General features: G+C 46.3%; 2 protein-coding genes across 2 annotated transcripts; one reads left to right on the top strand and one right to left on the bottom strand.

Annotated features, from left to right (window-relative positions):
• The first annotated feature begins 333 nt into the window (after positions 1 to 333).
• On the top strand, positions 334 to 9,093 carry oaz2a (ornithine decarboxylase antizyme 2a). Its single transcript, XM_056417376.1, is given in 6 exon segments — positions 334 to 530; positions 5,171 to 5,237; positions 5,239 to 5,319; positions 6,991 to 7,163; positions 7,521 to 7,606; positions 7,973 to 9,093. Coding segments are annotated over 6 exon segments (648 nt in total). The 5' UTR covers positions 334 to 420; the 3' UTR covers positions 8,104 to 9,093.
• A 1,570-nt stretch (positions 9,094 to 10,663) lies between these two features.
• Positions 10,664 to 14,312, bottom strand: psma4 (proteasome 20S subunit alpha 4). Its single transcript, XM_056416456.1, has 9 exons — positions 14,289 to 14,312; positions 13,979 to 14,009; positions 12,911 to 12,953; positions 12,649 to 12,808; positions 12,471 to 12,548; positions 12,299 to 12,387; positions 11,748 to 11,878; positions 11,048 to 11,171; positions 10,664 to 10,925 (listed from the first exon to the last, which is right to left on the bottom strand). Exons 2-9 carry the CDS (start codon positions 13,979 to 13,981, stop codon positions 10,771 to 10,773), a joined length of 783 nt encoding a protein of 260 aa, XP_056272431.1. The 5' UTR covers positions 13,982 to 14,009; positions 14,289 to 14,312; the 3' UTR covers positions 10,664 to 10,770.
• Positions 14,313 to 16,378: the final 2,066 nt, after the last annotated feature.

Here is a 16,378-nt window from a genome sequence, read left to right as displayed (position 1 = left end):
TATTTACATTTATTTTATTTTACTGGAGTAGATGCACTGCACTACTTTCCATCCCACATGTAAGACTTTTCTAGGAATACTACAGTAATGTAATTAATACTAGCATTATGTGTGATAAAGGCACAGTACACCTACGGTGAAAAATAATCATCATATATGTGAATATTTTGTACTATTACGTGTTTTAGGTTTAAGGTTTCAACCGCGTGACGCTAGCTTGTTTACCTTCTCCCGGAGGCTCCTCAAAAAAACAGACCGGATTACCCATGATGCTTTGCTGCAAGCTATAAAAGCCCTCTTCCGGCCGTTGGGACCGCAGAGGAGCGTCTGAGACTCGCCTCGCAATTACAACCGCGCTTCAGATAGTCTTTATATATTTTTATTTTACCGCAATAGAGGGTTTTCCTCTTTTATTTACGGATGGTGAACTTGTCTGTCGAGTTTTTATCGAATAGTAATTGTTTTAGTTGTCAAAAAGGAGCCAAAGACCCGTGTTTCCTCGAAGCTATCATGCTGAACACAGAGGAAAGGTAGGAGACTGCTGGGGTTCTTCTAGAAACGGGGGGGTGGTCAGTTCTAATTAGTGCAGCTGAGGAGTTTGTTTAAATAGTTCTTCTTTAATTTGATATTACTCGCAAAATGGCAGGAAAACACCGACGGAGAAGCGGTGGAGGAGGAAGTGTTCATGCCTCTTACGTTGCTGTATTCAAGGTCTACAGAATACTTCCTGAATCAAACATTAAGTAAATAAGTATTGGCAGAATACTCATGCAGAATAGCCCATTTCTGAATAATATACTATTGACATTTGTCATTTTAATTACTCTATATACTGCTGGTGCTGGGTAGCTTGACCTATATACTATTATTATAATATACAACTATTAGTTGACTTGTATAAATACTAATTAGCATAATATGTAAAGTATCTTTAATTAGCATTTAAGTATGGTGTGCATACAGGGCACTGTAAACAGACATTATACTAAAGTGATGTACATTATTACTAGGGTCTCTGGTCTTCAAACTACACAACAACAAAATATTTTAAATCCCTATTCAAATGCATTTTATTTTTATTTTTTATCCCAAGTATGAAACTTTTTAAGTATAATTCTTTCTTCCGGGAACCTGTTTCTTATCTGTTCACACCGTGTAAGAGGCAGGGGTGTGACCAATTCTCATGTTCACTATTTGTCAATCTTTTGATCGCTGCAGTTAAATTAATGATTATCAAATAGTTTAAAGACATTTAAAAAGATGCCAAATAAAGAGGGTTGCAGATGCTTCCATTTCAGTAACTGGCAAATGATAAATAACTTGTAAACTTATCAAGACATCAACTCATTGTTTCCACACTATAAAGACATTTAATTGGAGAAAATCCACTTTATGAGTCTAGCTGAATTGATTAAAACCCTTTTTTTCATATTTCATGTTGTGCATTCTGCAGCCCTTCTGTGGCGTGGTGACCTTGTCTCGTTTCTGACTGCATGTTCCTGCTGCGTCGACATAAAGCTCTGATGGGGACTTGGCGGAGGCCTTGTTGTTGTTGTCCTGTGGGTTTCATCATCTGACGCGTTGATGCTGTGAGCCGGAGCGGGGACCAGATTAGCTCTCACACGGTTATGGCCATGTCAGCTGAAGGCATCAACTGGCCTACATCAGCCTGGTTGCATAACCTCCCTCCCCTCATGGTTCATTTATCAAGTGTGTGTGTGTGTGTGTGTGTTCGTGTTCACTCAGAAACAGATGGATTATCTAACCTGACCTACAGGAGGGTGTTGGATAACTAAGTGCTCCTTTTTTAAAATTGACTGGCAGACTTACCGGCCGCGGCTGCTGTTGAATCTTCCCGTAACTAAACCAAAACATTAACTGTGCCGCCCGTTTTTTTATTATTTTTAATTCTGGGACGTCAAATCTCGGCGATGACTGATGAACTCGGGCGCGGCGGTGAAGACGGACCCGGAGGCACGCGGTTGAGTAACGACTCGCAGGCCGGCTCGAAATCGACACACTGCGTTTTGCACTCGAGGAGCGTCTCCACGAAGCTCGTCTTCATCGGTTTGCTTCGTGCAACGGCGGAGAGTGAAAAGTGCAGCTGCCACAAAGTTTGTTTTGTTTTTGTCCGGCCAACATAAAAAAACAACAACAATTGGAATTGATTTGGACAAAAACAAGACATAGAAAGACATCAGCGTGACTCAGGAGTTAATCTGTGGATCAAGAACAATAATTGCACGAGTAGTCGCAGCACTCAGAAACTAAAAACCAGTTGGCACAAGTTTATGGCAATAAAAATATGAATAAAGGAGTGCTGGTTTATTTCCCCCCCGATCGTCTTTATTACCTTCGCATTGAAAATGCGGAAGGTTATGTTTTGATCGCCATTTATTTATTTGTATGCGTGTTACACGCATAACTCAAAAAGTATTAAACCGAATCGCATGAAATTTGGTGGGATGATTGGTTATTATCCGGGGACCATTTGATTAGATTTTGGGATCGATTGGGTCAAAGGTCAAGGTCATGGAAAGGTAAAAATCATCTTTTTACCATAGCACGGTCAATTTGTATCCAATTGGCATGCAACTAATGCCAAAATGTTCATAATTCAATGCCCAATCTTGTGATATGCGAAGGTATGCGCTCTACCAAGTGCCCATTCTAGTTGATTGACTGTTTTGGCGCCAATCAATTTATGATTCAGAAGTTGACAAAGTGGAACAATTGTTATTGACTTATTCCTGTCACTTTGATTCTTTGCTTATTCTGAATTCGGACAAAGAGAAACCACCGTGTAGTTTCCAGGCGTCGTCGTTGTTGTTGTTGTTGGCAGCTCCTGGTTTCACCCGCAGGATTATTTAAGAATGCCAGACGTTTAATTCCCTTCACCACCCCGTGCAAATATGCCAGCGCAGAACGCCCTCTTCTAAGCCGTTGGTACCGGCTGGATGAGCCGGTTCTCTCAGGCCGTCGCCACGCAGCGCTGGCGAGATGGAGGACCGCGCCGCTCTGCTCCCGCGGTTCGGGGATCCACCGCAGTCCTTTTTGCTTTTTGATCATCGTGAAGCAATAATAACTCTTCTACCTTCCCACAGCGGCACGTGTTTACGTCTGTTCTTTGGTTCTTTGGACCGGCTTGGATGTGTCTGTTGACCGTTTGGCTCCCGGGGTCGGAGCGACGCCTCCTCGTCGCTCGACCGCCTTTCCCGTCTCGACGCCGCGCCGCTCTCCGGCGTCCGAAGACTCTCCCGTTTCCCTTCCTGCACGCGGCGGCGCGTCGTTCACGGCTCCGACCCAAACCCTTTTATTCTGCGGGCTCGCGCGTTTGTTTATGTTGACGTCGAGCCCTTTATCCATAACTCAGCTGGTAATTATAGCGTTAGGAGATTGTTTGGTGCGTTTAAGTCTTCTTGGAGAATCTGCCAGAGCACTTCCTGTTTTGATTGGTTGTGTTTCTTTCTGCCTCGGCGCTCTGCCAACTCGGATCATTAAATCCTCCCGAGCGCATCGACGCAGCCCGGGCCCCGACCGCCTGCCAACACGTCACCCGGAATCCAGTTTTAAGGGCGACCTCGTGACCTATTGGGGGGGATTTAATGCTGCAGCTCTGCAACTGGAGTCGCTTCATTTCGAGGGGGGGGGCTGAAATGTCATAAGACGAAAGTCTTGCCTTTCAAAACCGAGCTGGCGTCTCCTTCAAGGACGGGCCCTCCCGTCTGGTTCTGGATGGCCAGATGGAAGAAAGAGGAGCGGGTCTGATCTCTTCCTCCGTCTGCCTCCTACCCGTCGTCTTCGACACAGTCTTCGTCACTTTTGTAAACGAATGAGGAGGAACCTGTGGCCGTCTCCAGCGTGTTCGGAGGAGGCGTTGAAGTGACTCGCTGCTGCCATCCATGTGACGACGCTGTACAACACGGGGTGCATTTTAGTTTCACAAGTTGTTTTATTAAGTTAATTTCTTTGTATTTTACACACACAACTTGCTTCTAGGTTCATGCGCTTATCATATCAAATCGTATTGCAGAAGTTTTCTCTGCACGGATCAGAACCTTTTGGATACGGAGGTCGGTGCCGTCGCTGCCGCAGCGAGATGAGGCCGGACGCAGCGACTCCGTGTGCCTCCGGGCTCTCACGGGGCCGAGCAGGTTGTTCGGGTTCCCGCCGCCGGCCTCCTGGGAGGCTCCTCCCCCTCCGATAAAACAACAAACGAGACGCTGCCTGGCTGCGGCGTGACTCTGATCCTTTCAATATGGACGCGCATGCAGGTCTGTCTATCTGATGCAGATGGAAGATTGTGTGAAAAAAATAAAAAATTATCTCGTCATGAAAAGGCCCAAAATATTTTAAATGAGCCCCCCCTCCCTCCTATCTGGTTTTGAGAAGTGCGACTAACTCAAAACGCCCCCAAAGCCTCTCGTGCTATTTGAAGAGGTGTTTGCAGATCATGCGCTTCTTTACGTCGCATACCTCGCGGCTCACGCGCAGCAGCCCCCCCCCCCCCCCTGAATGCGGTGATAAATCATCGGGCTTTAATTCAGCCTCGTTGGAGTTCAACGAGACTCGTTGGAGTTTGCCGGCGTTGTTTTTTTGTTTGTTTACGTATTATGACTCAAATTTGTATTAAATGGGGCGGGGGGGGGGGTTACAGGATTGGAGAAATGTGCCAAAATCTATCTATAACCAACGAGTCCCGACACACGAGGACCGAGTGTCGTGTTTAATAGCCCACTTTCTTTTCTCGGAAAGGATGAATCCGACAAGCCGAGACTCCTTCCTGACACTGAGAGCACAACAACAACGTGGGGAGAACCCGATGTGCTGAGGGAGCGGATTAAAACACTCTTTATTTACAATAGCTGAGGACATTACAATGAATTTTTGGGGAGTATTCCGTTTTTCATTCCTCAAATGGATATATTCAAACGTAAAGTCCTCTCAAAAATAATTGTGATTCTCCCCAGTTGTTCCGTAAGGTGAATACAAATACTCTCAATATATTGATAACAGAGACGTGACTTAAGGACGTTTTTGGGTGTGAGGCGACAATCGGAGCAGCTTTAAGTCATCATGACATGTATTGTGCAATGTTCTGATCCGTTGTGTACTTGTGTGTGTGTGTGTAGATGCATGTCTAACCCGTTCATCTTCCTCCTCCTCTCAGTTCCTGGCTGTCGGGGTCCCGGCTGCCCGGCTCCCTCCCTCAGGCCCCAGGGCCTCTGTGGTGTTCCTGATGCCCCTCACCCACAACTAAAGATCCCGAGTGGGCGAGGGGCGGTCAGGGATCACTCTCTCGGCGTGCTGCTACACAAGGTGACATAACTCGCGACGGAGAGACACGACACAGTGCTTCATCCCTCAGCTTCAGTCCAACTCCACAACTTAATAATCGGTTGTCTCCTCGTATTCTAAAGCTCACCAGAAACACCTGCAGCGTGTTTTTATGAATGAATTTGATCATTTGCCTAGTTTTACATTACGGAGGAAAGAGTATTTACTTGGGGGGAACATCCGAAAGTAAAGTGCGTTGTCCTCTCTAGTGTGTGAGACAGGCTGTCCCCGGGGATTAGAGCTTTAGGATCAGACGGAGCTGTCATTCTGACCTCGTCTGTCCTCGGCGAGCCACAAAAACATTCCAGACTTTTTACTGTTTTTATCAGAGTCCATCACCGACTCATGATCTCTCCCTCTCACCTCCTCCTGTGCACTGATGCAACTTAGTGTAAGTTGGTCTCCTCCAGTGTTTACACACACACACACACACACACACACACACCTACTCGAGAGTTCACGGCGGAAGACGTCGGCTCCAAATATTAGCGATCGAATTAATTATCAAAACGCTAACGATGTTCATCGTCACGAGTCCGACTGAATATGTGAAGAGCAACCAGCAGCTGTGAGTTGATGAAGAGGGAAGTGGTCTGCGGTGGCCGGCTCGAGACGCCGTGACCACTTCCTGTTTGAGGACTTAGTCTGAGAAGCGGAGCGCTGTCGTTTCTCTTTGTGGGCCGTGAAGCTTCCTGAGGATGTGAAGAGCAAAACATGTCTGAGTTTTGAGGAGGAGAGAAAATGCAGAACATTCACTCCCAATTAAAGCGTGACCAGTGGCGTGACCAGTGGCGTGACCAGTGGCGTGTCCAGTGGCGTGACCAGTGGCGTGTCCAGTGATGTGTCCAGTGGCGTGTCCAGTGGCGTGTCCAGTGGCGTGTCCAGTGACGTGTCCAGTGATGTGTCCAGTGGCGTGACCAGTGGCGTGTCCAGTGGCGTGACCAGTGGCGTGTCCAGTGATGTGTCCAGTGATGTGTCCAGTGGCGTGTCCAGTGGCGTGTCCAGTGGCGTGACCAGTGGCGTGTCCAGTGGCGTGTCCAGTGGCGTGTCCAGTGGCGTGACCAGTGGCGTGACCAGTGGCGTGACCAGTGGCGTGTCCAGTGGCGTGTCCAGTGGCGTGTCCAGTGGCGTGACCAGTGGCGTGTCCAGTGGCGTGTCCAGTGGCGTGTCCAGTGATGTGTCCAGTGGCGTGACCAGTGGCGTGACCAGTGGCGTGACCAGTGGCGTGACCAGTGGCGTGTCCAGTGGCGTGTCCAGTGGCGTGACCAGTGGCGTGTCCAGTGATGTGTCCAGTGGCGTGTCCAGTGGCGTGTCCAGTGGCGTGACCAGTGGCGTGTCCAGTGGCGTGTCCAGTGGCGTGACCAGTGGCGTGTCCAGTGGCGTGACCAGTGGCGTGTCCAGTGGCGTGACCAGTGGCGTGACCAGTGGCGTGTCCAGTGGCGTGACCAGTGGCGTGTCCAGTGGCGTGGCCACTGGTCACGTCGGTTCACATTTCTACGGTCCAGCAGACGATTGACTTCAGGGTCATTTTCAAAGAGAACTACAAACTGCCGACTCTCCTCCAACTCGTCTTGTTGCTGGAGTCTAAACATGAATATCTGCATGAATGAAGACAAACATCATTGACTTGAGCCCCCCCCCCCCCCCCCTCAGGATGATAAGTTGACGGTGACCCAGGCCTCTCCGGCCGGCGGGAGCCCCTCTTTTCTTCGCTTCAGCTACCAGCTGAACGAGCGCCGCTCGGCCTTCTGGGACACGGCGCTGTCGGGGGGCAGCCTCTTCCTGGAGGTCCCCGCTGGGCCGCTGGCGGAGGGCAGCAAAGAGGGGTAGGAAGGAGCTCAATGGAGACGCTAAGATAATGTCATTTATTCACTATAAAGTCATGTCAAGTTGGAGCCTTGTGTGCTAGGGGGTGGCTTTAGCTCAGTGGGGTAAGAGGGCCGTCCTTCAACCGCAAGGTCGTGGGTTCGATCCCCGCTCTCCCCATTAGCTGCAAGTCGAAGTGTCCTTGAGCAAGGCACTGAACCCCCAGTTGCTTCCCGGGCGCATCACCGCAGCCCACTGCTCCTTAATAACTAAGGATGGGTTAAATGCAGAGAACTAATTTCCCCTTGTGGATTAATAAAAGTGTATATTTAATTTAATCATCGCCTCTCTCTCTCTCTCTCCATATCCATCCTCAGGCTAACTGCTCTGCTGGGCTTTGCGGAAGAGAAGATCAAAGTCAACTTTGTGTTCCTGTGGTTCCATAAAAACAGAGAGGATCGACGTGAGAGCTCTTCTTATTTTTTTATTTGTTTTTTACGGTGCTGTAGAAATGGAAAGACCTTTTTTAAAAACTGGCTGTGCCGTCGATAATGACCGGATTAACCGGTTGTGGTAGCAGGTCGGCACAGGTTTCTATCTTTACCGTGACGGCAAGACGCCTCGTGCACCTAAGTTTATTTAATGAGCTTCGGAGCGGCTAGCTGCTTCCACTCTTTATGCTAAGCTTGGCTAACTAGGCGAAGACTAATGCAGCGCATGCCAGTCGATGTACTTTTAACAAACAATAAATAATGAATTAACATCAGAGTCAATGTGCCTCTAGTTGAGCCTCGTATCTTTATGTGTGTGTCCCCCCCCCCCCCTCCAGTGTCCATCATCAAGACGTTCCACTACATGGGCCTGGAGATGGTGAAGCCGGGTCACCCCATGGTGCCGGCGCGGCCCGATCTGGCCTTCATGGTTTACTCTCTGGACACCAGCAGCTCAGACGAGGAGTGACGAGGGCTCCTGACACCTCCCTCGCTCCGCCCCCCCCCCCCCCTCTCTGACACCAACCTTTTAAAGAACTCTTCGTCGCTGACTGGGAGGTGTCAGCTTTTTTTTCTTTTTTCATGATTTATGGGGAGTGTTTGGGACTGATGGGATTTCCATGTGATGAAGATACCCCACCCCCCCTCACACACACACACACACACGTTGTTTTTTCCAGAGGTCATAAGCTGAATAAATGTCGGTGTGAGACGGTCAGGGTCAAAGAGAAGCTCCACTTCCTGTCACTTTGCATTAACATGTACATACAATATTTGGATCAAAAACCGGATCATCCGTCGTTAAAAACCCCTCGCCGATGTTCTGAAGGCGATTCTCACCATTCTGATGAAAGTCAAAAAGCTAAATTCACTAAGATGATACAATTGAAGATGAGCGAGGCGTTTTGTTTGTGCCTGAAGAGGAGAGTGCAATGCTACGATTTTTTCTACTCTTGAGTCTTATATTGAGGAACGTGTCTATTTTTCACATAAGCGTGATCGCGTGCGGATTCGGACCCATTCGATGGGAGGGGGCGGAGCTTGTGGACGTACAACGTCAGCGCTTCAGGTGATTTACATTTATGAATTTTTCTTTTTAAAGGAATCCAGTGCAGGTTTTTATTTTAGTAAACAAAAAAACGCCAAAGAATCCATTCAGTCGGGTTTGAAATCACGCTTTCTAAAACCCCGATACGATAACCAACATTCCCCACGCCGGCTTTTCTCCCTCTGCTACGGATCGAGCGCCCCGGACGACGAGCGGTTTGGAAATGTCAATATATAAAAACAAAAGATTCTCAGAGGTATATTTTTATCTATGTATATTTCTCATGTTTTACTGCGATAGCTTTTAGGGATTTTATTTTGTTGTCTGACGTAGTTATAGCAACCATTCAATGACGATGTATACTTTTTGTTTTGTCTTGGAGGGTTGGGACAATAAAACTTGTCATCTCTATCGCCGGCGTTCCTGTTGTCTTCTTTATTGTGTTATGTATGTTTTATGGTTATCTGTCGCATGTTTTTCTTGTTTTTCTCCTGAAACAAGAAGACGAGGCAGATTAGGACTGAAGTGAGATTAGATCCCACCAAGACGACCACGGGCCTAATGGAAATGTGTGGAACAAAATGTGTTAAATGCATTTTTTCTTCAAATCTAATCTAATGTCACCTCCAGCCTGGGGGGGGTCAAAGGTTAACAATCAACGGGGACGACGACCCGAGGGCGATGAACGTCCTCCTCGGTCTTCTCCTCGCAGGCCATCGTCTCATTTTCCTAATCACGCATCTAATGGTGCTCATTTTGGGTCATGTGACACTCGGAGGTCACACAGGTGAGTTTATGTGACGTCTGAAGGTCGTTCGGCAGCACCAGAGGTTGTTCAGGGCCTTCCTGACTCTAAAGCTAGAAGATGAGAAGAGGATCGGTCTGATGTGTTTGTCTGATTATGAAATAAGTTCAATTTTCATTGATTTTGTAAATTTGGATTATGAAGAAGACTCATTTGTCTGATTACACGTGAACGCCACACACTGGCCAGTTATTTGGAGATTTTAGAGAAGTAAAAAGCTCCCTACCAAGATGATCTGTTGAGATTTAAGTTTTCCACCAGACCATCAAATAACATCGTGGTGTCGAACCTTTGGATCGACACAGAAATACAATTAATAAAAACACTATTTTGCGCAGGAATATTATTTAAAATCCAGATTAACACCATTTTTTTATTCCAGGATATAATGAAACAAAATAGAAAAAACACCAAGCAAGTGAGACACTGTACTTCACTTTATTTTTAAACTAAATTTGCAAAGATTATTCTAAAATCCAGTTTTGTCTATCAATATTGGTCGTTGAGGAAAGAATGATGAAGAAAAACATGATTTTGCATATTAGGCTACTTTCTCTAAGCTTCCTGTCTGGACTGGAACCCCTTCAACAAAGAACAACACACTTGTGGTTGCGTCATCGCGCCTGCATTGCACAACAGATTAAAAGCATAAATTACACAATTCAGAACACATTCAGACCGTCTGTCCTCACATGGAGCTGTAATCCCGTAAAGATCCCGACGTGAGAGGGAGGGAGGAGTCATTTAGTCATTCACAGGTTCAGCCAATCGAGGAGCTTCTCTTCAACGTCTCATTTTATTAAAGCTGTGAACTAAACGATAGAACAGTCAGGATGTATTTTTATGTATAAAAAAATATAAATCATTAATTTTTCTAAATGGTGCAGTGGGCAGAGTCGAGCTCTGACCTCGGGGGGCGGAGTCGAGTTCTGACCTCGGGGCGGAGTCGAGCTCTGACCTCGGGGGGCGGAGTCGAGCTCTGACCTCGGGGGGCGGAGTCAAGTTCTGACCTCGGGGCGGAGTCGGGGTCTGACCTCGGGGGAATTTTTTTTAAATACATAAAATATTACTTTTTATGACCTAGAACCTTCACGATACCATTTTGAACTTCAAGCCACAATAAGTATGAAGAAGAGTTAATTTGAAACCGATAACAATAAAATAACAAAACCGAAAAAGAATTCATCATTTGGATTTATTTTAAGAAACAACACAAATGCAAAGAGTCACAATTCGATCTCTCACACACACACAAACTGGACACACTGTGGGGGGGGGGGAGACTACTTGTCCTTCTCCTTCTGGTCCTTCTCCTTCTTCTCCTTCTCGGCTTTGGCCTCCTCGGCTTCGTGCTTCTTGATCAGCTCCTCCACCTCCTCCTTCTTCAGCACTTTGATGACGGTCTTGCCATTCTCGCGGGTCAGCGTGGCGATCTCCACTGAAACAACAACAACAACAAGGCGTTGGTGTGGGCACAGCTGTAGTCTGTGTCTACAGCTCTACATTCCAGGAGAATCTTTGCTCTGACCACATCTCTATTGTTTGTTCTCGGGTCGGCACCTTTCTCTGCAGACAGCTTGCTGACGTCCATGGTTTTATTCAGGACTTTGACGGCGAGCGCCAGGGCCGAGGACAGTTTCATCTCTCCCTCCTTGAAGTCCTGCTTCAGCATGGAGACGGCAGCCTGGGGCGCACGAAGAGACAAACATTCATCAAAATCACTCTTGAATGAGACGGGAATATTCTGGGAGCGAAGGAGGGACGGAAATGTGTCGGGTGAACGAGTTGGTCTCCATGTCAATAAATAAACCAGAAATACTCATTCTTCCACTTTCACTTCTGGCCTGAAAGCGTCGGATTGGAGATGTGAGCGCAGACACAAGCTTTATTATCAAGAGTCATAATTATTAGAATCCCTGCCTGATCTGATCTGGGTCGTTTCATTAACTCACTCGGTGTTGGGGGGGGATATTTCTTCTCCTTTGCTCCAAGGTTTAAGAAACAGACAAACAAACTAAACGGGCATATACTCAGGGTACCGAAAAGGCCCCTTTGGATAGAAGTGTTCTGCTCTGAGGCAACTCCGTTACCCACAATGCTTTGTGTGCAGCCCTGTGAACTGATGAGATCAGCAAAGCTGCCAAGAATTGCACAATTGGCCCTGATAGTCGACCGCAGCTTGTTTATTGTTGTCGCAACAGCGCCCCCCAGTGTCACTGGGTGGAATAACAGTTACATATCAGTTTTAGTCGACACTTACAGCGCTGTTGTTCCCGATGCACGTGGCCTTCCAGCCGCCGTAGTTTCCACTGGGGTCGCTCTGGTAGAGCTGGAAGCCGTAGTGCTTGTCCCAGCCCATGTAGAGCAGCGACACTCCGAAGGGACGCTTCCCTGTGAGGACGGACAAGCGGGTTTTTTACCTTTTGAAACGTGATGCTCAGTAGTTTCCAAACTTAGTATTTTAACGACAATACTTTCATAACTACACGAGTCAGAGGAGCCGTTTGGCATCAGTTTCCATTTGTTATTTTTTGTTGTAGAATCCAAGAGTAAATCAGTTGGAGGAGAAACATTTCCTCAAATAATCTAAATCACGGGACCTGACATAGCAACAACTATGCAACACTTTGTGGAAATAGAAGAAGGCTAAGCATTCAAAAAAGTGCATTTTACTGTCATCCCGTCTACATTTTGTGTATAGAAATGCAAAACAGGCCGATTTCATCACTAAGTGAACTCTAGATGCAGATACTTTTTTAAACTCTGTCTTCTGCGATGAGACACAACTGGTGCGGCGGCGTTTTTCCGTACCTCCAAACTGCGTGTAGGCCTGCTTGATGTCGCACAGCGCCGTGACCAGCTGCTCGCACGGGATGGGCTCCTGGTACTGCAGCAGGTACCTGCAGCGGCAACGCGGGTCAGCGCACATCGCGGCCACATTTATTATTTGGTGCGGCGGGACTTGAGGAGGGCCGGCGCTCACCTCTGTGCGATGAGCCTCAGCTCGTTGGTCAGGACGTTGGCGTCCGACGTGATGCCCGCCACGCTGCACGCCATGTCTCTGCGAGGACACGGGAAGATGAAGACGTGGGAGCGCTGCAGCGATTCCATTACCGTCATTACGCTTTTGAAAAACAACACGGCGGACCGAAGCGACTCACTCGTTCAGCTTGTAGATCTTCTCGGAGAACACGTCGTCCAGCAGCTTGTGGACGTTCCTCCGCTCAGCGGCCAGCAGCACGCCGTCGCTGGCCAGGATGCCCAGGCAGCTGCCGGCGTGGCCGATGGCCTCCATGGCGTACTCGACCTGATACAGGCGCCCTGCGGACGGACGGGGGCGCGAGAGCGAAGCAATAAGAGGCGAGAAGTCACAAATAAAACGAGACGCTTTCCTCGGCACGCGTGCGGTCGAGGAGCTCTTACCCTCCGGGGAGAAGATGGTCGTTCTCGAATCATATCGGCGGGACTGAAAGAGGAAACGGAAAATAAAACGTGAACTATAATTGGTACTCTTAGTTTGCTTCCACATACACGTAGTTACGATTATTTAGTAGCAAATAGCAAAACGCGACACGCGGACAATTCCGTTGGGTTTGCTCACGATGACTCTTTAAGTGTCTGAAGAGGTTTTGTTGCTATAGAGAATACGCAAGTGAGCAGAATATCACTCGATCTGGAAAGAGAAGCGTTGACTGCGGGTCAGCAGGTCGGTCTTTTCAATCGGGGGGTTGGAGGTTCAATCCCCGCCCTAGTCGAAGTGCCCTTGAGCAAGACACTCAACCCTGAGTTGCTCCCTGTAGCTGTGGCTACGGTGTGTGAATGCAACATGATTGTAAGTCGCTTTGGATAAAAGCGTCAGCTAAATGACATGTGATGTCGGGAAGAATCAGAGTGGACATCGGACAACATCACCACCGTCAGTTGTTACCTTCGCATTGAAAATGCGGAAGGTTATGTTTTGATCGCCTGTATTTATTTATTTATTTGTATGCGTGTTACTCGCATAACACAAAAAGTATTAAACCGAATCGCATGAAATTTGGTGGGATGATTGGTTATTATCCGGGACCATTTGATTAGATTTTGGGATCGATTGGGTCAAAGGTCAATGTCAAGGTCAACATCTTCTTTTTATCCAATTGGCATGCAACTAATGCCAAGATGTTCATAATTCAATGCCCAATCTTGTGATATGCGAAGGTATGTTTCGGGGGAAAACTTTGAATCCTCAACGAAACAATTCAGAGATTGTTGTTGTTATTGTTGTTGTTCTGGGGGCTCATGGTGGCCTAAATCCTTACTGACACTTTATTTTTGAACGTATTTTTTTGTACGTTTTCATCCTTCTACGTAGGAACCGACACAGCTTCTGTTGACTGCAGCATCAACGTCCTCCACCCCTCACAAGAAAGACTCCCAACATGAGCTCGAGGAGAAGCGACGCCGCACCTCTTTAAGACACAACGCACCACAGAACGACCGGTAACTCACCATGTCTGCAGATCGATGTTCAACTCTTCCACTGTGGAAAAACAAACACAACTTTATTAACGTGACCGTGTGAACGCAGCCGGGGGAGCAGCTAGCTTACGGCTCGCATGTTTACAGATACATTTATTTTTGCTTGGTCATCTGGTCGCGAACGTAAAAAGAGACCAAACGTCTCTAAACGTTCGACTTCCGGTTAACGCGAGCGAGACTTTTTATAAATGTTTCCCACACTGACCGAGATAGAAGACGTTGCTGTAATTTTAGACAGTGTTACGATACTCAATTTGTTAAAAATAAATATAACGCTTACCGCTTAAAGAGCTGTCTGTGAGGCGCGTTTTGATGACATCATCGAAGGGCGTCGTGGTGACGTCATACAGGCGCGCCACATTTATTTATATATTTATTGAATAAATTGCACACAAGTTATCACACGTTTTGATAATAATAACAAATAAAAAAAAGCAAATTCCGTAAATTCTAGGAGGCAACTGGAGGAGGTGAGACACACATTTATGTAGATGTACATAAAGGAAAATAAATAGTTATGGCACAATTTTAAATTACTTACAATTTCACATGCATTTACAGTTTCTATCGCCGTTTTATTAGCACAAGAGGTACATTTTTACAAGATTTACCGTCCTCACTTTCTGCAAAAATACATTGCAATATTCAATTGAGTTTAATATGGTGATTAATAACAGTCTGAATTGGACAACGTTTCAGTCTTTTTAGTACTTATAATATACCAGTAATTCCTTCTTCATGCTACTTCCCCTTCACTTCCTTTTCGCGGCTCAAAAACAAACAAAAAGAAGGAAGTTGTACTTAAAAGCACTGTAGTGTTCAAAGACACCCAAACTGAATATGGGTAAGTGTAGTGTCAAGTGTATTGTTTTCATTATTGTCTGTGAACTCTGTTTTTTAAAATCTATGTATAATGTTCATATGTTGAAAATAATACAAATTTAAATGATTACCGAAGAAAAAGACACGTTCATTCGAAATTTGTTTTGAACTCATAAGAGGATTGATGACAGCAAGCAGAAGCAGTTAAATGTTGCAATACTTACACACGTGAGGCCTCACAAAATAACAATTATAATCGTATTAAGGTTTAATTAATTTGTGCCTTTCAAGCAATGCCACCTTGCTGTATCTATGAATGACACAACCAGTGATTTATTTATACTGTTATATATTTAGGTAAATAAATAACTCGGTCCCTTTGGCTGAGTCGGAGAGAGGGCTGCGTATTTGTGTAATGCATAATGTCACCACTAGAGGGCCCCCTCCACTTGAACCGGGATTCATTGCGCTTTTTCTGGAAATTACTTTATAAAAGTGAAGACGTCTTCTTCAGTGTAAAAGTCCTCAAAGCCGTACAACGCTGTAGCTGACCCTTGACCTCTGACCCTTGACCTCTGATCTCTCTGGTCAGGTGGTGTGTGTGTGTGCACGTGTGGTCCCTTTTCAATTCGACAGTGCGCTCATTCTCTATTCTTGGAAGCTCATTCAGCCAATTGTCCTTCACACATGAATTATGACTCTAATAAGTGACACATAAACAGTCATAAACAGTTTGTTGTTGTTGTTGTTGTTAATTCTGCATTCTCAATACACATTTCCTCAAAATAGACATTTTAACCTCTTTCCCTTTCCTTTCTTCACCTCAAAGTCATGTGAGGATCCAGTACAAATACAAAATAGATCCATTAAATACTTTATATTTTAATAGGAGTCGCATGATAAGAATTACCCAACGCTTGCTACATGAGTCTATTCATTAAAATTCTTCCAGAGCCATTGTTTCTTGTTGGAGCCCCCCCCCCCCCCCTCACTTATACATCCGAGTGTTACCACAACCTTGAGATTATAAAAACATAATCACATCCTCACATTGTCCTCTCCGAGGATTGGCGCAGTAAAAGCAGAGGTTCAATAAACAGCCCGTAATAAAAAACACGCTCTGTTTACCCAGCGATGATGATGAGGCGTTTTTGTTTCTTCGATTTGTTCTGTTGGCTCTGGAGCTCGCTGGCCTTTTATTTATCCTCTGAAGGCCCACCGCTCCCACATTGTTCTCACCACAGACTCTGATTTCAACATCTGTGATTTAATCCCCCACATTGTTTTGACGTGTGAGTGATGGATGTGGACGATCCCGTCTCTCTCATTCTTCTGGTATCACTAAAGTGGCTCATGTTGTTTTTAACCACCGTTCATCTGCCAGCGTTGGAGGTCAGTTTACAATGTTTTGTTTTTTATTGGCCCCCCTGGTGGTGGCAAAAGGTGCTCAGCAGCCAGGTGAAATATAGGAGGATGGCATCGAGACACAGATACACCAAATATTTAGACACTCACTCCGTCATACTGTCGAAAAACGCTGCCAACAAA

This window comes from Pseudoliparis swirei, chromosome 6 (assembly GCF_029220125.1).
Source record: "Pseudoliparis swirei isolate HS2019 ecotype Mariana Trench chromosome 6, NWPU_hadal_v1, whole genome shotgun sequence".
Lineage (NCBI taxonomy): Eukaryota > Metazoa > Chordata > Actinopteri > Perciformes > Liparidae > Pseudoliparis > Pseudoliparis swirei.
This window is presented reverse-complemented; position numbering and strand designations above follow the sequence as displayed.